This window comes from Parasteatoda tepidariorum, chromosome 9, assembly GCF_043381705.1.
Source record: "Parasteatoda tepidariorum isolate YZ-2023 chromosome 9, CAS_Ptep_4.0, whole genome shotgun sequence".
Taxonomy (NCBI): domain Eukaryota; kingdom Metazoa; phylum Arthropoda; class Arachnida; order Araneae; family Theridiidae; genus Parasteatoda; species Parasteatoda tepidariorum.
In genome coordinates, this window is record NC_092212.1 from 56,998,655 (window position 1) to 57,020,284 (window position 21,630).

At 26.6% G+C, this 21,630-nt stretch overlaps 2 protein-coding genes and 1 long non-coding RNA gene across 10 annotated transcripts in view; 2 read left to right on the top strand and 1 right to left on the bottom strand.

The window, feature by feature from the left end:
* The first annotated feature begins 511 nt into the window (after positions 1 to 511).
* LOC122269055 (uncharacterized) lies at positions 512 to 8,614 on the top strand. Of its 2 annotated transcripts, XR_011637761.1 has the most exons (3): positions 512 to 1,667; positions 3,076 to 4,273; positions 7,749 to 8,614. It is a non-coding gene; the product is annotated as an uncharacterized lncRNA (long non-coding RNA). The 2 variants fall into 2 exon arrangements; XR_006224936.1 differs by lacking the exon at positions 7,749 to 8,614 and having other exon boundaries at positions 3,076 to 4,457.
* Positions 8,615 to 10,886: 2,272 nt separating this feature from the next.
* LOC107436406 (transcriptional repressor CTCFL) lies at positions 10,887 to 17,559 on the top strand. Its single transcript, XM_016048117.3, has 2 exons — positions 10,887 to 10,998; positions 14,147 to 17,559. The coding sequence occupies exon 2, from the start codon at positions 14,233 to 14,235 to the stop codon at positions 15,208 to 15,210; it is 978 nt and encodes a 325-aa protein (XP_015903603.1). The 5' UTR covers positions 10,887 to 10,998; positions 14,147 to 14,232; the 3' UTR covers positions 15,211 to 17,559.
* A 2,972-nt stretch (positions 17,560 to 20,531) lies between these two features.
* LOC107436403 (X-linked retinitis pigmentosa GTPase regulator) overlaps positions 20,532 to 21,630 on the bottom strand; it is a 38,879-nt gene continuing 37,780 nt past the window's right edge. For all 7 annotated transcript variants that reach the window (XM_043040394.2, XM_071185534.1, XM_071185532.1 and 4 more), the window contains one exon: positions 20,532 to 20,740. In XM_043040394.2, the coding sequence (XP_042896328.1) occupies positions 20,714 to 20,740 (27 nt within the window). In that variant the 3' untranslated portion in view covers positions 20,532 to 20,713. The remainder of the gene's footprint in view (positions 20,741 to 21,630) is intronic.

The following is a 21,630-nucleotide window of genomic DNA, read 5'->3' on the forward strand; positions in this document are numbered from 1 at the left end:
ATTTGATTGGTACAAATCTTAGTGGATGCAATAAAAATGACCCTGCTTTAACAAGAGTAATATTTTAATGCATAGAATCACATGTAACTAATATTTAAATTAGCCATCATGAAAAATAGATAATTAATCACTTTGGTCACACTTTCACATGCGAATGTACACTCGGGAAATATTGATATTATTTCAAAGGAAGGGAACGTATTTTTTGATGTACTTAATTTCTTGGACAAAATAAAAGAGCATTAAACAATTAAAAAATTTCACGTATTTGATAATTTCACATTTTTTAAATAAAATATTTGCTTTTGAGAGGGAGCTTGTTTTTCCAACCACTTCTTTTAAATGACTGCTTATGATTTTGATATTTATTGAATTTTTCAGATCATTCTACAAAATTTTCCATTTAATATTTTTTTTCTATTTTGTAATAAAATTTTTTTAAAGTATTTATTATTTTTGCAAAAGAATAAATAGCTTTTTTTTATATTTTTCTTCTTTCTTTTCTTTTTAGATGACATATCAAGCCTCTTGAAGCTTATTAAGAAAATGATTGAAATATAACTTGAACTGTTTTAAAACAGAATCATCAAGAAACATGTTACTCATTGGACCTGCTTACAATTTATAATTGAATGTAGTCTTTTTCAAACTCAAATGAGACATATTATTATTGCATGCATTTCGATGACTGAAAGAAAGATTTAATTTTATCTTTTTACGAAAAAAAAAAAACTTTTGTGTATAATTGAATTAAATTGTTACTCTTATTTGATTTTACAGTATAATAAATGGGCAGTACTATTATTTTTATATAAGTTTCAAGGAAAGTTTGTTCAATTTCATAAATTTAATGGTATTTATGTTAGTGATGTTTGTTGTCAGAATTTATAGAATTAGAGTTTATAATTAAATAAATTCATAAGACATTTTGCTTAAAAATAAGAGTAATAGTTTTAAAATAGACTTTTTTTTTTAAATTTCGAAAAACCTTGATCATTGACCACATCAGGGAGAATATTAAATTTCTATAAAAATTAATCATCAAATAATAAAATTGATTGTATTCTTAAATATATAGTCGTGAAAAGAAGTATGTCGTAAAACTCTGAAAGTAATTGCACAAAGAAAGCTATGTGCTTGCTTAAAACTTCATGTGTTACTTTGATAAGTACAAGCATTTTCAATTTAATTCTTATGATATTGTTTTACATGGAGTTAGTTTTTTTTTGAGTTTACAGCCCCAACTTCCAATTATGACAGCAAGTAATTTCTTATTTCTAGTTTGTTTCTTTTTTAACATAAGTTTCATTTTATAGTATTTCTTAAATTTTTATTTATTTTATTCAAAATATATGTAAGAAGTTTCGATGTGTTTAACCGCTAATTTTTGAACCATTTCAGTTGATCTGCAATTTGTGTTTTCTAAATCTTCAGTTCTTGCTTTTCCTGTTGAACTTTGTCCTGCTCCCAATAAAAAAAAAGAACAACATCCAAAGTATCTGTGTACCTACTGTGGTAAAAGATATCAATTTAAGAGTTATTTGGCAAAACACATAACTGTTCATACTGGAGAAAAACCTTTCAAGTGTGGTATTTGCTCCAAAGGTTTTAAAAGAAATGAAAATTTGCAGTACCATATTGCCACTTGTCATAATTATGTTATTTAAGTAAGAATCTTGTAAATTCTTTATATTATTATTATATTAGTTTAGTAAATAAAAAAATTGAACTGTAGGATAAATTTATGTACTGTGATTATTACTTAAAACAACTTCTATTATTTCCTGAATCTTTCATTTCAGTAGACTAATTGATTAGTTTGTACAATACTTAAAAAACTAAAATGTTTTATGGATTTATATTTTTATCTGTTGTCATAAAAACCCTTAATCAAGTACATATGTTTAGTTTTATTGCATAATACTATAACAAATATTTTTTTGAGAGGCATATATCTTTAGTCATTTTACATAAGAGGAAAATGCTCGGTTGAGTTATTTATGTTTACCAAAAAAAAAAGTAGCTATTTAATTTCTGATAAATATCCAGCAGATTTTTATAAAAATTATACATGCTCATGTGTTCAAAAAATGCCTTTAAAAAATATTTTGTCTTAGATAAGGGTTTTTAAATTGAATTTGAAATCATGTCATCTATAATAATAAAATGAAGAGTTTTTCTGTATGTGTGTCTCTCTTAGTATTTCGAAATTGTTGTGCTATAATCCTAAAATTTCGACTACAACTATTGGCAATTTTAGTTTTAAATACAAAAGATTCCAAAATTTTAATTAATCTGTTCAAAAGAGATGTTCCTCATGATGAAAAAATAAAAATTTTCTCTCAGGATTTAACATCACACATCGCCGCATGCAAATTACAAATGATATTGTTTTTTCGATTATTTAGATATAACAGTGATGTTTGTTACCTTACTGCTTAAAAAAGTTTCTTTTTTTTCATTCTTTATTACCCTTTTTTAAATAATTACTTATCTTCAATTTATTATGTCAGGTAAGTGCAAGTAGAATCAACATGCATGGCATGTCTAGACAAAGTAACTGAAATCTTATTCTAAAAGCTATCTGAAACCATGAATTTATTTTTATTTGCAGTTAGGATTTTGTAATGTGTATCTACTGACCTAAATGTTATAAAGTCAAAGGTAATTTAAATTATGAACTTAAGTTATGTACTGAGGTTATAATTCATCAACAGATTTTGCGAATCTCTTCTATTATATTGACAATAATATGAAGCCTCATTTTCAGTGCTAAATAATACTGAGTATGGTTAGTCTTCATCTTTTCATGCATTTACTTTGAAAAGCATGTTTTTCTTAATCTATAAAGTAGTGAAAGCAACCAATACTAACGATAAAAATTTTAAATTATGTTGATATATGTTTTTTAGTTTGACAATTTCAATAGGCACAATCGCAATATTTCCGTATTTTTAAATAAAAAAATTGTATTATTGAATTTCCAAAGATAATAAATAAGATAGCCTTAATTATGCCATGGTAACATGTTCTTTTTTTCTAATCAGTGATTAATTTTTAATATTTTTGTTTCAGGTCACTTAAACTATGATCTTTCCAACCTCCCTACAGATGTAGATGATTCATTTTTGAACTTGAGGTGTAAATACTGTCACCAAAAAACCCAAAGTAACTGGCATTTACAAAGACACATGCTGAAACACTTTAACGTTAAATCTTTTCAATGTCAAATCTGCTCTATGAAGTTCAAGCATAAGCACTCTGTTAGACGTCATATCGTAATGAAACATGGCAGCTGTGGCTAGCCCCAATATCATGCATGCGAATACCAAGCTTGTAGCCAGAATTTTATTCAAGAAAAGCACCCTCTCTTCTCATGTATGTCATCCTACTATGAATGGTGTTGACCGGTTGTATTATCTGTATTTTAATCGATAAATTTTTAGTTTAAATATGTTTATTTATTACACTAGAACTCAGATTTAAAGTCACTGTGAATAATGATTTTAACATCTTTTCAACTCAATCCCTTTTTATTTCATATATCAGTAATGCAAAAATATGTAGAACGTCATCTAAAATTTCCCTGAAATACTCACGTATATACGTCACCTGAAATACGTTCTGAGTCTTCTTTGAACCAACTGTTAAATGATAATTTAAGTAATTTGACAAGTGCAATAGCACAAAATGATCCTATTTTTAAATCAGTAAACAGCTGGCAAGAAATTGGACTTAAAAATTGCTCAAATAGAGCATTTTCCCACAGATTGTAAAAGTAAGCTGCATCTATGCGGTCTAAGAATAATCGATTCTTTTAAAGTTTCGTTTAGAAAGTAGCTTGTGAAAATGGTTCTGGCTGTGTGGCTTCTTGCACGTCTTCCAATGTTCGACAGAAAAGGAAAATTTTAAACTTGATATTGTTATCCTGGAAAAAAAGTTTTTAATGGTTTCAGAAAAGACAGTTTTACATCAGTTCCGACCGAGAAGAATACTGACTGCATTGCTGAACAGAATGCGAGCTTGATTCAAACTTTAATAAGCAATCAGAATGTGATAATGATCTGATGATTATCTATTTCAATAGCTGAAATTGTGGAATCTAGTAGTGATGAAGAAGAGTCTGAATCTTCTAGTCTATCACCATCATTTAACAAAGTAGCAGTTATGATGCCGAGCCTGAAAGTATTCTAAGGACATTGAGGAACAAGAAAGAGAAAAAGTTTTTCTTCTTTATTAAATAAATTACCTTTAAGTTCCAAATTTTATTTAGGTATTTAACAAAATATAGTTAAATTTGTTCGTGTTTAAATGTTATTTTTCATGGGAATTTTCATATCCCTGATAAAGTTGCATGCCATTATTTACAACTTTTTTGTCCAGTCTAACGAATGTTGTTAAATTGAGGTTCTTCTGTATATATCTTTTATGTTTGTTTATTAAAAAGACGTGCCATTTCATTGAGTCTGCAAATTTCCGTTTTTATTTGCTTGATTTCCATCATAAGACTTTAATCAATTTTAATATTTAAAAAAAAATTTATGTTAAACTGGGTGAGCAACTACAAATTGTACAAACGTGATCAAAGTATCTTAACTATTCTGACTAATTCGTTGTTAAGAATTCTTCAGAATCTTGAATTATATTAATAAACTCAATAAAATAAATTTTATTCTGACTAATTCGTTGTTAAGAATTCTTCAGAATCAGAAGATATTAATAAACTCAATAAAATAAATTTTCCTGTCATGAAATTATGTAGAGAAGAATTCGGTGTCTTTTACTATTTTAAAAAGATGAAATCAATTCTTGTATAATACAAATAGTTATTCTATATAGTGAACACATTAAAATCGTTTACAAATTAATTTTTAAAAAAATTATTTATTGCGTTTGAACTTTGTGATATGCTTGATTTAAAAACAAGTTTTAATTGATAAGTGTAATATACGATAATAATGTGTGAAGTGTTACATATTCAAAACAAGACATTTATTCCAATTGAGAATTCAAAAAGTAATGACATTTTTAAACGACTAATAGAAGAGTCGCATAACTGTAAATGAAACTACTGAATATATTTATAAAAACATTTTTAAAATAATTTACCTTTTATTCAGTGTAATAATTTTTTTAAATTGTAATCTTTATTATACATAGTTTTATTTGTAATTTGGAGATTATGTTTCTAAAGTTTTATATTAATGCACTAACTTCAGCTTTTTTTCTTTTTAATTTTATAAAACTGCTGTGTCATGTCTGATTAAATTTAATTTTTTTTCAAAAATCTAGGTTAGACTAAACTTCACTCTGGTCTCCTTAACTTATGGCCCAATGAATACTGTCTTACTCATTTATTACAAAACATTAATTTGAATCTTGGGTTTGATGAGGGAGTTTTTAATAAATTGTCAGTTTCACTTTAAATAGACATTAGAAAACCTGATTATTACAAATATTATTCTGATTTAGCAAGGAATATTTCTTATGCTTCTAGATAATTATTATATTAAAATTTGTCGTTTGGGAAAAAAAGACATTATTTGTCGTTTGGGAAAAAAAGACATTATTTGGTTCATTTTAGTTTCTTTAATAGATAAACAATAAACCAACAATAGTTTAAAGGTAGAGATAAAGAAAATAATGTCATCTCCCTTATGTGTCTTGCCGTGAATCACACAGTTGCAATATCTAATTAAAGATGTTGCTTTGTGAACCATTGGATATATTCTACACCTACTTGTGTCTCTATGCATGATTTGAGTTATATTTTCTAAAACACAGAATAAAACTCTGATGAAGAATAAACAATTCAACCACATTCATCCTTGATGTAAAATCATACAAGACCATACATAAAGTTTGCAAATTAAGCACTTTTCTTGAATCAGTGAACATAATATAAACATGATCTAAATTAATGTAAATAAAAATAGCCATATTTTAATATTTTCCATGTAATTTCTCACATTATACTATCATATCTACTGCTCAGTTCTCTGATATGAGCAAATTGTCACAGCTCCTATATACTTTTTATAAATGAGTTCAACTTAATTTTACTTATTGTACTTTTACAATTTTGTTCATCGACGCTGAACTAATCTGAAATGTTATAAAATTTATGTGAGAGACTATTAACAATATTTTGTTTGTCACCTTATAAGTAAATTATATGATGAAATTTTTTAGTTCCCTTTGCAATTTAAATTTTTTTTTTATCAAATTATTTTTTTCAACTTTAATAAGTCCATTTTAATGTAGTTATATTAAAACTCTAAATTAACAGTATATGATTTTCAGATTTTTTTTCTGCAAGTTTAAATAGTAATTTTTAAACTTAGGAAAGGGGCTGAAAAATATATACTCTGAATGGGTAGAATCTCAAAATCTGAATAGATATAATGGCATGCTGCATTTTTTGGTTTACTATGGTTTCTAGTAAAAATCTGATCTATTATTATTATTTGAATAGTATTTTTCAGTTAATGTTTACTAAATGTCTTTTAGATTTCACATTTTTTGAATAATTCATGTGTCATAATTTTTTTAAAAACATATCCTAAAGAATTTTTATGGTTTACTATGGTTTCTAGTAAAAATCTGATCTATTATTATTATTTAAATAGTATTTTTCAGTTAATGTTTACTAAATGTCTTTTAGATTTCAAATTTTTTGAATTATTCATGTGTCATAATTTTTTTTAAAACATATCCTGAAGAATTTTTATGGTTTACTATGGTTTCTAGTAAAAATCTGATCTATTATTATTATTTAAATAGTATTTTTCAGTTATTAATGTTTACTAAATGTCTTTTAGATTTCACATTTTTTGAATAATTCATGTGTCATAATTTTTTTAAAAACATATCCTAAAGAATTTTGATTGATATTTATTCAAAAGTAAATGAATGGTTTTTCTTTAACTATCCCAAAAATATTCTAATATTTTACTTTATGTAATATTCAGAAAAAAATCTAAGCTTACTTTAAAATAATGTGTTCTCTTACTTTCAAAGCTCATATAACATTTGAAGGCTCTTTGGAATAAAAGCTCTTAAAAGACAAAATTCTATGTAATATTACAATTAATTTAAAATATGTAGAAACTAATAAGAACCTTTTAGCTTAAATTCAAGATGGTGCTGATGGAAAGTTCTTAAAGGTAATAATTGTGTTTTGTAGTTTTAATACTGAATATTTATTAAGACACCAAATACGGAAAAATACAACAATATATTTTTAAAAAAAATAGCGTTCTTTCATCAATTAGTTAAAGGGAGTGAGACAAAAATTATAATTAGGAGAATAAGTGGAAGGGAAATTAAAGAGAAAGGAAAGGACAAGATATGAATAAAAAACAACAAAAACTGTGGGGAGGGGGAAAAAATATGAAAAAGAAAGCACAAGTTAAAAATGAAATTAACTTTTTCTCCTTCTCATTTTCTTTTTGTTTCTGCTATTTCTTCTTTTTTTTCCCTCTTTCTCTTTTTTTGCCCTATCATTGTTTTTGGTTTGTCTCTCATCTTTTCTTGTTCCCTGTGTTTGTTAAGTTATTCATTTTCCTACTGTCCATTTTTAACTACCTGATGGCAGAAAGTTCATTCTTTTCAAAATGTCTGTAAATAGTGTCTTAAGCTTGATAAATATTTAAGTATTTTGTATTCTTTCATTATACTGTTTGAAAACTACCTTTTTTAATTTATTCTAAAATAATTTTCACGAAATATGTCATTTTTTCTTTTAGGATTCTCATATTTTGAAACCATTTCTCAAAACAACGATTTGAAAAAATTCCACTGTGATGTGTGCACTTACTCCTCAAATGACCACTCTAATTATAAAAGACATCGATTGGTCCATACTCAAGAAAGACCTCATACTTGTCCTATTTGCAAGAAATCCTTCAATCATAAGTTTAACTTGAAGAATCATCTTATTACTCATTCAATACTTTAAACTCCTAAATTCTATACTTTTTCTGTTTCTTTTTTTTTATGTTTATATTTGCTTAAGTTAAACTTGAAGAATAATCCTATTACTCATTTAATATTTTAAATATCTAACTTCTATACTTTTCCTATTTCTTTTGTTTGATTTTTGTGCTCAAAATATTGTAACTATGCAAAAATATACAAGTTTAACTTGAATAGTCATTTTATTAATCATTCTATATGATTAACTCCTGAGTTCTTTGCTTTTTCTGTTTCTTTTGTTTTATGTTTACACTTGAGTTAAACTTGAAGAATCATTTCATTCAATGTTTTAAACTTCTTATTTATATGTTTTTCTTGTTTCTATTGTTTTATGTTTGATTGTTGTGCTGAAAATATTGTTAATCTGTATAAATATACAAGTGTAACTTAAATAGCCATTTTATTAATCACTCAATAACTTCTAAGTTCAATGCTTTTTCTGTTTCTTTAGTTTTATGTTTGTGCTTCAGTTAAATTTGAAGAATCCTCTTAATACTCATTCAATTTTTAAACTATTCTAAATTCTATTTTTTTCCTATTTCTTTTGTTATATGTTTGATTATTGTGCATAAAATATTGTAAATATGTATAAATATACAAGTTTAACTTAAATAAATAGACATCTTATTATTTATTCAGTATAATGAACTCCTAAATTCTATGCTTTTCTATATTTTTCGTCTTCTTGTAAAATAATAAAATGAAAATAATTTCTATTTTAAGATCTAAAAGAGGAAACACATAAAAGAATATTTTAAGAAAGAAGATTAAAAGATATTCCTTAAAGAATAATAATTAATATTAGGATAATAAATTATATATATGTTAATTGTTTCAACTAGTAAATTTATATTCTTTAATCTATTTATCAGGGCTGATTGTGCTCCGGAAAAAATCTGGATTTCCGGGATTTTCGTTAACTGTGATCCGGAAGTTTCCGGAGATCGAAGGTTCAAGCATTTCAAAAAGTCATTGATCACAAAAGTTTCTGGAAATCAAATTTTCAAAGGTGGAACTTTAAAACACAGTTTATTTTATTTGTTTTTTAAGGGAGAGCTAGATACTTTATAAGCTTATATTCAAAATTAATATTCATTTTTTATCAGTAAATAGTTATAATAATAAACTAAAGAAAGAAATACGTATTTGTAAATTTCAATTACTTCTCCAGGTCTTTCATAGGTATGTAAAAAATTTTAAATATATTTTAAGTAAACTAAGAAATATTGAGAAAAAGGAAAAAACCTTGTTTAAATTTTTTTCTAATTATTCGATTTAAACTTTTTTTTTTTTTACTTAAGAAATTTTCCGGAATTTTGACTTGTGCTCACAATCACCCCTGATTTATTGATTAAAAAAATTTACCCAGATTCAGTTCTGAATATGCTAATATACTTAAAAAAATCATTTATCACATTTCCTAATTTCAAAACTCTTTTCTTAAAATAAATGTTGTAATTTTTTTCCTCTTTGAAAAAATTAGCTTATAAATGTGCTTAGAAAATGCTTAATGTCTAAAACTATTCTTTTGAAGCATTTCTAATTGGAAATTTTGATAACACAAATAAAGTTTTATAAATTAGTATTGTATTGTCGATAAATTTTCTAAAAGAAATGTTTCTATGTAACTTCCGCAACAAAACCGCTAAAAAATTACATTTGATATTTTATTATTTCGTTGTACTTTTCTATCTTTAAAATACTCTGCTGTAATTGCAAATAATTTTCTTTTTTGGTTTGTTTATTTTTTAGGTATAACTCATAGCAAGTTTACTAGATTATGTAGATCTGTTTATGTTTGGTGCAGTTTAACCTATTTCAAATAAGACATTAAACTTAATTGTGATATTTGTTTAGTATTTATCATTATGTATACTTATTTTTCTACTGTATTTGAGAAAAAAAATTAAGGACTGTTATTTATTTAATTTTACGTAAAAATTATGTAAATTTTCATTGTTAAAAATTCACATCTCGGAAAATACACAAATTTTTTATGATCAGTGATTTTGCTTAAACGCTATAACATGTCAAGTGAGAAAAATAAGTTATTACATACCCTCTGGTACCTATAATTCTCCAGCTGGAAAAAAAATAGTATGCGGACTAAATTACAACCAAACTTTAGGTAATACAATAAAATAAAATTTTTTTTCTTCTTCTTTATCAATAGTTAAAAAATTATAATAATTCTGAGTATCATATTACATCTTTATTTTTCTTGATGCAAGTGCTTGATCAGTCCTAATTAAAAGCCTCGATTGTTCAACTATAACTCTTTTCTTGCTTTAAAATTCTTTTTGTTTCTCAATAGATAGAATAATTATGAATTTGCATATTAATAGGGTGAATAATTCACATTTGAATTAGGTACTTGTTTCAGTAAAAAGATAATCTAGAAATCCCGAAGTCTTGGGCTCTTCAGACCGGTATAACCATTTTTGAAATGCTGATTCTCCTAATTTTAACTTTTTTTATTTGTCTTTCTTGTCTTAGTCAAGAACTTGAAAGAAACTGAGCTACAATGTTTAAGAAACGAAATTTTACCATATCTAACTGGTTGACACTAAAGTTATTTACCAGGATTTTTTTTCTGGAAATGTTTTTTTGTCAATTGAAAATGACACTGTGAACTATTTTAACTGATGAAGTAATATTTTGAACCTCTGTTAGCTGTTAAAGAAACAGCAATTATAATTTGTAAATTTTTTACAGTATGTTTAAAGCCTTTTCTAATGACTGAAAGATTTTAAATTAATAAACTAGGTATAAAGAAAGTTGTCTTTGACATTCTATGACAGTTTCCTTAAATTACTGTTGATTAATAGTGTTTTCTGACTAAATTGACTTATATTAGTTGTGAATTAATTTTTCATCTAAGATACTGTCAAAAATATATTTATTTAATTTTTTTTATTTGTTTTTTAAAGTCTTAAATATTTTAATAAATAAATTAACAATTATTAATTTTTCTTTGATAAAACAAACCATATTTTTCAGCTGCTCTAGGAATGTTTATTGGTAAGTTCTTTTTGTTAAACCATTTTAAAATTTAAAAAAAATCTTAGTAAGAATTTTTAATAATCATCACAGGTAAAGGTATTGTAGAGCCGCAAGTGTTTGAAATTTTAAAATAAATTTATTTTATCTCTAGGAGTATAAAACAATATTTGTTATTAATTTTTATTTGCAAATATTAAGCTAATTATTAGTGTATATTTAAAGAATTGTAAGAAATTATTTAAAAATTGATCCTTAATTTTTTTCTTTTTTTTAACAGTTACAATGACTATTGAGTTATTCAAAATTTGAATATTATTGAGTTGAAGTTAAATTAATGTCAGCCTCAACTACTTATAAAATAATTTGAGAAAATTGATTAGTAACATTGTCATGAATATCATTTATTTTATTTAATTTAAACAAATTTTTTACAATTGTAATGGCCAGAAGTTAAAGGTTAAATTAGGCATCCATTAAAAATGTTAGCAAATAATATGAATAATAAAACCAAATGTTAAAGAACGGCGTCATATAATTGGATTTAAAGAAAGACTTAGATAGAGAGAAATAGTCAAAGAGAACAAGAAAGAGACAGAGTTCCTAACTAGAAGAAAAGGGTGACAAGTTTTGTAGATTTGCAATAAGTTTAGATTCTAAGTTAATCACTGTTTTGTTCATCTTTTGCTGACTTTATAACTTCAGGTGACATTTCCTTGGTTATTATTTGTTTGAAGACTTAGATTTTAATAGTTAAAATGAAAAGTGATAAATAGTATGGGCAAACCAAATTATTTATGCTCATTTATTTTTGATACCAAAAATTGATGGATGCTGAAATTCATAAAAGATATTTGTTAACAGTTGAAAGAGAAGAGAAAGATTTGAGTCTGATACCAGAAATTAAAGGTCGTTGAAGCTTAAAGAAGAAACTTGTTAGCAGTAGAAGGAGGGGAGAAAGGCTAAGTGGAGTTGTTTTGATTGAATCCTCTTTTTAGTCTTTTTCTTTTCTACTTCTACTGTACCTTCTTAAAAAATGTTACTTCTCTGAGTAACATATAGATGAAAAAATTCTATAACAAGGCATTCAAAATAAAATTGGAAACTTAACATGAGGCTATATTTGTAGAATCTAAAGAAGAAAAAAGTTTGCGATTGTGATGGTGTTGATGACTTTATCATCAGCATTGGCACGACAGCCCTTTGTGAGCCTGGATCTTCCTCAGAAGCTTTTCCCATTCTGTCCTCCCAGCAATTGATTTCCAGTTCCTTACTTTTAGGATGGCAAAATCCTCATCCACACAGCCTTTCCATCTCTTTTTGGGCCTTCCTCTTGGTTTTTATTGGAGGGAGTTGTATCCTGGCCAAATTCCGTGAAGACAGTCCGGCATTTACTTCTTTGGATTTTAAAACGGGTTGATATTTATGGGGTGGGGTTGTTAGCCCAACCCCCAACCTGGAGGACCAGTCCCCTGACATAATCCCCAGGGGCAGGGTACCCGGCTATACCCGTTGATGAATTTAACATATTTTTATTTATGATAGTCATTTGTAAATAAATTGTGTCAAATTATTATGTTTGTGTTTAAAAATTGTTATGTCTGTTTATCATAATGAATTAAAATTTGTGCTAATAATTAATTGATATCAGCAATTCAGTTTTATATGTGAATATTTCTGTATACTGTGAATATTTGGTATTTCTTTCCAAAAATTCACAAAAGATAAAAATTAGTAAAATAAGAAATTTTTATGTCTCAAAAATTTTGTTACTAGAAAGATAATTAATTATAATTCTGAATTGAGAATGAAAATACGTTAATTTTTGTGGGAAATAAAATTTGATACAGTAATTTTTTGTTACTCAGATCAAATATGATCTGTTGCATCTAGGGGTGTGAATTGAAGTATAAAAAACTCTTGCTTGAAATAAACTTTTTTTAAAATAAAAATAGATAAAAATTATTGCTCAAATATGTTATGAAAGTGTGATATATTATTTGCATGTTTATTGCTGCTATTATATTTTTAATGAATATCATATACACTCCTGAATAAGCTAAAACTTTATTTAAAACCTAAAATGAAATTGTAATATCTCAAGAGTTCTTTATTTTTGTAGAAATATTATCTGAAAGTATGTAGATGAGAAATATATGAAACAAGTGAACTTTGGGAAGATAGGGAGAAAAGATGTCTAAAATAATGTAACTGCAAATAAGGCCAAAATTTTTATTTAGACATTTGTTTCATCAAAATTACAGACAAGAATGAGAAAAATTTCTAAAAAGTGTATTTAATAATACCATGTTGTGTGTTAAATGTATTTAAGCATTATTTCAACTGCTTACCTAATTCATATATTATTAAGTTTTGGAAACAACAGGAATTGAGTGCAAAGAATCTAATCCTAGAGATAAATTCAAATAGAAGAAATATGGAGAATATTAAAACATAAAAAGGGGTAAAGAAAAAATGATTAAGTCCATGCTTATAATGCAAATTGGTCAAAAACATTACTGTCAAGATTACAGAGTTTATGTGTCATGGCAATAAGTTCCTGGGAATTCCTAACGTTTCTTCGTCTTGCACCATAGTTTTCGTTTCATTAACGAGATTCACTAATTTCTTGGTAATCTGACTAGTCTTTCCATTTGTGAAATCTTTCTTTATCCTTAAGCCATAACCAGAGAAGTTGGCTGGATGATCAAAATGGCAATTAAGCAGGAATAGTAGAGTTCTTAGTTCAGAGAACGTAAAATGCAATCTTATTTCAGACATCTGAGATCTTTAGATTGAATTTATTTTTATTCTAATGACTTAGAACCCTATGAGGAAATATGCTGATGCTATTTGAATCAATTTTTTTATTCAGCTTTCTATTTTGTTTTTGAAAACAACACATTGGAACTTAAATTCCAGTTTTTTTTCGTCCATCATATTTAATAATTCTAGCTTTTTTTTTCATGTCATTCAATAAAGTAGAACTAAGTAATGGAAAATTGACATAAGTCTTTATACTTAAGGGTTGATCGAATCTGTTTGTTTCTATCAGATTGTTATTTTTAATTCATTCATCTCATCACTTATAAATGCTTAGCTTTACGAGAGTTTATATGATGTTCCTGTTTCGTAAAAAAAATTTTTTTAAATAGTTTTTCTTTTCCAGGATTGTTATTGATAAATAAGGAAATTAGAATTCAGTTTATTTAAAGACAAAAGCTAGTAGAATACGGCAACAACTACAACCGTGAAATGGAGAGCATTAAAAATAAACGAGTTGGTTCTAATTTTGCTGAAGTAAAAAAGGAAGTAGATGTCAGCATAACTGAAGCAAGACAAGAAGTTAATACCAAAGTTGCAGAGATAAATGGAAAGATGGATATGAGCTTAGTAAAAATTAAAACAGAACCCGACTGTGATATTGCACCTGCAACAGTTCATTTAACGCACCAGGAAGTTAAGTCAGTTGATACCATGTTGACTGCAATCAAAGAAGAAATCGATAGTGACACTGATACTAGTGACAATAATAATGTAACTGTTCATCTTCTAATTCCAGAAACCATTTTGGATTTAAAAACAGAAGATGATGTACAAACAAGCAGCGAAGAAAACTTACTTGCAGAGTCGGCAGATTCTGATGTGTCGTTGACACTATCTCAGTTAACTGAAACAAGAGAAGATAGTATCCATTCCAATGCCAGTTCTGATATAATACCTGAAAATATGTCTGCACAAAGTGTTCCCATTAGAAAGACGAAAAGACAGCGTGGGAAACCGGGAAATGATTCAGAATTTTGTGACCTGGAAAGCCTTGCACCACCATCTTCAACAAATGAGAAAGAACCTGCGAAGAAACGCAGGACAAGAAATACAGGTTCATTGAATGCAAAAACAAATATTGCTGTTTCAGATGATAATATTGACCCTGAAAGTCCTACCCCACATTCTTCAACTGAATTGAGTGAAATAGTTATAGGATCTGAACAATCCAACAAAAGAGAAGTGAAGGGATCTAAATACAAAAATAGGAAAGAGAAAGAGATGGTTGTTTGTCCATTTTGCGACAGGAAAATGGTTAAACATTATTTTCCGTACCATGCTCGTGTGCACACTGATGAAAGACCTTTCAAATGTCCAAAATGCACTTATGAAAGTCGGTTTAAAGGACCACTAAATTTCCATATGGAATCTCATCATCCAACAGAAGGTTATTTAACCCCAAAATAGTGAAATGAATTTATTATAACAGCTAATTGGAAGAATTAATGCATTACATGAATTTCTTTTTTGAAGTTTGCCATTGAGATAATATTTGTCATTATTTCGCAGTATGTTATTTACATATAACCTGCTTAAATTAAATAATTATTTTTCCCGTCACATTTGTTTAAAAACCCTTTTGTGTTGTTAGTTTTCACATTAATTCTTTACCCAATTGAAGTCAAAAAGTTACTAGAAAATTACGGTCATGTCATTAACTGTCAAAGAAAAGTATGGTCAAGACATTGATGGTGGGGTCAATTAAATTCGAAAAGGGATTTTGTTCTGGAATTGTAAAAAGGAAAATTTTTTTGTTTCTGATACGAATAACATTTTCTATTTCACTCAGTTTTGACTTAAACTCAACTCAAGGTACTTTAATCCCAAAACAGTAAAATGAATTTATTGTGGATACCAAACTAATTTGGAACTGTTGAAATGTGTTATTTTAAATGCTTTTAAAAACAAATGTATTTGCTGAATATTTGCGATTGTTTTGCAATATGTTACATCTATATTACATCCTGCTTAAATTGAACAATTATTTTGCATGTTGTATTTTTCTGTTGTTAGTTTGAAAAATAATACATATAGTTTGTCAGTTAATGATTTATACACTATTAAAAAAAAAACTTTTTATTTTGAATTATAGAATATATATAACTTCTTTCTTTTTCAAAAGAGTAAAATTTGTAAAGATTACTAATTTGTGGTTGTTGAACTGTTTCAGATAATTTTTGAATAATAAACATAGCGTAATTAGTTAAATTTTAATTTTCTTCATTGGCATCTTGTATTGATGATAAAAATATAATCTATTAAATCTGAATTCTATGTTTAATGTCAAAATTACATTTTTGAGCAGTATCTTGAATGAAAATGAAAATTTTTTTTACAGGCATTTATACACTTGTAAAATGTTGTTGACTCAAGAAAAAAGTAAAATTTTATCCCACGAAATCTATTTAGGCTTGATTTAACACTATTATCAAATTGTCTAACTGAAACTTGAAATTTGCCATATATTTGGTTATTGCCATTACACTTATTATTCTGCAGCAAATCATTGAATTGCAAAATTAAAATATTTATTCAGAATTATAAGAATTAATGCAATATTTATTACATTGTAAGCTTTTGGTTATTGTTTAGTTGTTGAATATTTATCACGAGTATATCCAGAAATTATTAAACTATTTTTGTTGATGTTAAATATTAGCTCTAAACTTTTGTTTACTATTACATATCATGTTATGTGTTGAATTTGAATGATTATTAATTGTTATCCTTTAATATTAATTTGTGTTTAAAACTACCATAAGCCCAAAAATATGCAAAAGCCAAAAGTAAACCATGTTTAATTTAACCCCCAGAATAAAATGGTTTTTATTACAATAAACTATGCATTTCAAAATGCTTTGTTAACATTATTTCAATATTTAAATTTTATTTCAAATTATGAGATAAATTTAATTCTCTTAAAATTCGATTCTCTCAATTGCAAAATGCAAATTTAGTATTTATAATTATTTTTTTTGAGAATTCAATAAATTTTTTTATTTTTTCTAGTGAAAGGTTGGTTTAAATAAATCTAGAATTAACGTTTATTTTGGTGTGTTCTAAAATACACCGAAAATTATCTTTTTTCAAATTATAATATACATTAATTTTGGTTGTTTTGCAAGCCAAAATTTTCTATAAATTGAATCTTAGTGCTATTTTAAATAATTCAACATCTGGAAAAAATACCTCCTAACTGAAAAAAATCAGATTTTCTGAAAGATGTAATGAGGAAATACTGAGGTACTGCCCTGCCAAAATTGCTGAACATTTAATCAATTGATACATCTAGATCAGTTCAAAATTTATGTATATGTATTCTCAACAGGAAGTCGTCAAACATATATTTATAGTGTTTTTATTACTGAGCCTATAAATTCAGTTTGATTGCTTGTAAATTGTGTTATTAATGTGAATGAAATTTTCTTTTTTATGGTATTCAATTTATCTTTTATATTTTAATATAATCATCTTATAAATATTGTTTCCTTTTTGCATGTCAAGTTTTTGTTTGTTTGCTCATTTATTGCTTACTATTTTATTAATTTGTGAGAAGAAAAATCTTGCTTGTAATTTTGTTTTTAATAAAATTCTTAGAAAATGCCATATGAGACTAAAAGTATGTCTCTGGTTCAGATACCAAAATTATTGGTACATTTGATGCTGTATTATCAAAATCATTCTTCCAAATTGTAATATTTTAATGCAAAAAAACTGTTTTTAATGTTGTTATAAATAAATATTTCAATTAACAAATGAACTAGATATTTTTTGCAATAAATATACAATATGACCTTACATAATGATCTAAGCTGAACTCAGCGGCACACCAGCTCATGGAAAGCTAAAGCCTGCAGTGCCCATCTTTGACCTTGGGATCTGGGATAGAGGAGCAGATGTCCCGGTTGGATGATCAACTGAACGTGTAACCTCTAGTGTTTAGTATGCAAGCTGCTACTAAACACAAGCTATTACTTTAGTTCTCCAAGCAGGTTTTCTTGACCCACTGAAGATATGAAAGGCTGAGTCGACTTTGCCGAGTCTGAAGATAGAACCCTCGACCTGTGGCATGAAACACGAACGGTCATTCCACTCGGCTTCCTTACATAATGAAACCTTTTAAAATTAGTTCACAGGGTGCATAGAGTTTTTAAAAAGTGCTTAATTTTGATTTTTTATAAACGCTTAAAGGCATTTTTTTCCATGGGTTACATTGATTGCCCCCATTGTTTTGGGTTTTTGCAAAAAGCGCTTAATTTTATTTCTCAAAAAATAAGATTTTTTCTTAGTCATGCTGGTTGCCATCATGAATTGCACAAAAAGCGTGGTTTTCACAGTGTTCAGTTCAACATTTTCACTATTCATTCAACCGCAATCCATTTCGGTTTACCGTCATAGTTCGTATGGTACAAAAGTGCTAATAATTTTATATATCAGATTAATTCTTTGCAGATCCGCATGCGTGTAACTGAACTGGATTCATTGTAATCACACGTGCAACTCTACTGCATATTGCGAGGAAATTTATAATTTGAGGCTTAACTTGATCTGAAAATCTCCGAAATTTTTGTTGATCATGGAGTTTAATTAAACATCACCAAAAAATATCCCCTGGCATATGAAAATTATATATTTCTTTAAGCACTATATACATAAACAAAATGCAAAATAATTTTCAAAGACTTTACAAAAGGCAACACTTTATTGATATCAAAATACTAATTAAAGTTAAAAGGACAGAAAAAAACATTTAGCACACTTTAGTGCTGTTTAAATGATTGACAAATAAAATTCCTTAATTATAAATTAAGGAATGTTTACTACTCTTTAAAAAAACATATATATACAAACATGGCATGTTAATGAATATAAAAAACTGCACACTTATTAAAATGTTAAAATAATGCAGTTCCAAAAAAATTTTAGAACTATTTTTCACTCATTTTAGTAGTTTAAAAAGGATATACAGAACATCACTATGCATCATTCTACATACAGTTTTAATAGACACTCTTCAAACTTAACTCATTAATTTAGACTGAGAAATATACTAAGTAGTTAAAAAATATAAGAATAAATAGTGTTATAAAACATCAAATGAAAATGTCCTTGAAAATAATCCTTAATTGTAATATTTGTTGGTGCGATGTCATATTGACTCAGTAAAAACTCGTTTATAATCAATTTTTAAGGCATTAAAAGTATAAATATCCAAGAACAAAGGTTTCATATTTGCAAATGAAAGAGGATTACTTGATAAGTATTATATTTTAATAATGCTAAATACTTTGTATAATCATCAGTATAAATTTATCATATTTGTATAAATTCTGATTTTGCCTAAATTTATATATGCATGCTATATAGATTTTCTTGATGCAATAACCTATTATAAAAATTCACACAGAAAATAATTAAAATTATTATGTAATTCTGTTGTTTCTATTTTAAATGTTTTAGCTAAGTCCTAAAATTAATAATAGGGAAAGTATTAAATATTGGCCCTACATATATGTTTCATGAATTCTTCAAAATATTAACTTCCAAAGAATGAAATTATTTAAGGATTGGATAAGTGTAGTAAAAAATAGTTTGGGAAATAAGCGTAATATTTATACATTCACAGAAAATTAGAATATATATATATAAATAAAATTTTTCTATAGCAATAAAAAATATCTTCATGCACATTGCCTAAAAACTACATTTCTAGATTCAAATAATGATCAGTAAATTATTAAAATTAATAATTTTCTCCGAATAAATTTAAAATTCAAATAGAAAATTTTCACAAGGCATGGAATAAAAATCAAAATAATTCTCTGAACCTAACACTACAAGGCACATTATGATTGTCGCAAACTAAGTAAAAGAGAGATAATAATGAATTCCTCAATGTATAACCTCAAAATTGTTTACAGCATATCCTATATATATTTATTTAAGGTAATATTGAATTTTTCCTAGAAGCGATAAAAAACACATTGAAACTAGGATTTTTAATGAATACACATCTGACCACAAAGTGCTAAAGCATTAATCTCAAAATGTTTTAAACTAAAATTAAGTAATAAACAAGGTGCTAATAATTAACAGTACTCCTGAAGCCCCCAAAAAAATTTTTATTATTATTTTTATGGTATTCCAAATAATCTGATATCTTTCAAATTGAATGTGATATCAAATCATTTGCATTATATATAAGTATAGAAAAGACCTCTCACTTGAATTAGGAAAATAAAAACTTATGAATGAGTTGAGAATGTGTATACAAGGAATTATATGTGTATCAAATATATTTAGAATTAATACATGTATCAAATATCGATAAAATTAGGTAGCATGATACAAAGAGTATGTTTTATGTATTTGTACCAAAAAATAACAATTTGAACACAGAAAATCACTTTCTATCTCACTCATTTTAACAATATAAAGATAGAGAAACTTTTCACAAAAAATAGCAACTCATTAAAAATTTGCTATAAAAATTTCTTAGCTACACAGGTTTTATAATTTTTTTTTTGTGATTTTTAAAACATTTCATTATGTATAGAATAAATAATAAATGGGAAATATTGAATAATACAGATAAAAGATGCTGAGATCAATCAAGAGCTTTTTTTAACGTTAAGAGTAACTCATTCCTATATATACAAGGGAAAGCAGGATTTAAATAATTTCTTTGTCAAAGTTTAATCATGCAAGAATAGGCTTCAGTCAGATCTAGCCTGTCATCTTAATCAAAGCCGTCTGTACAATATAAAAATTATTCTTGTTTTAATAATAAAATAGTAATCAACAAACATATAAAACTATTTACAATCTAACATATAGCACAGATAATAAAACATTACTCTACATCACTCTAAAATATAGCTGCTTTCTCACTCTTTATGGCTTTAAAAGTTCAAATAATTACACAAGTTTTGGAAGACTGAAACAAATAAAAAATGACATGTAATTAATTTAATATATGTAGTTGAATTTAATTATAGCATAACAAGCACATATTTTTCTATTATTTAACTAAAATGCATGTTTATAAAAAGTAAAAAATAATTTGCTTCTTGCAATCAAACATTTTTTTGAGGGAAATACATTTTTCTGCTGTTTAAGTCAGTAATATTGTACAAAAAGGGCAAAATTTTCAGATGTTTCTATATAGTTTTGGTAGCAATACAAAAAAGTGATATTCCTATATATATACAAAATAGATAAAGGGAAAAATGAAGAAAATTAATAAGTTTTATTATGAGTTAACTTACAAACTCTACTCACTTTTTCTCATTTTACTATTTCAAATCTGGTTTCTAAACTATAAACCCACCAGAAGTAGATGTGGCTAATTAGACTCAGCTCTGCACTTATTTTAAAGAGCAGAAGGACTAACACTATTGGTTGCCCGTGAATCTAAAACGTTTAGTTTTAACCTATTTCAGGTGACATCATTTAAAATGGTAAATTGTCACTCCAAAGAAAACTCGTTAGCTTTTAAGCCAGCTAGTAACTGATACATAATATAAAACACCACAAAAACATTGCCCTACATACTTTACGTCTAGGGTGTTTCTGTTTTCAGGGCTACACACCTGATCCCACCATGACCAAGCACAAAGATTTTTATTTTCAGAATTCTATATTTTTTTCGCCAAGGAAGGTTTGCCACGTAATTTTAACCTCGGACAGACAACGTCCACGGCTGAGCTGATACTCCTCTCTCCAAATTTCTACAACTCAACTAATGAGAGGAGTTCGAACCATGGTATATTTATTACGAGTATACACACCAGTTGTTTAGTCAGCTGCCAGGATCAACTCACTACC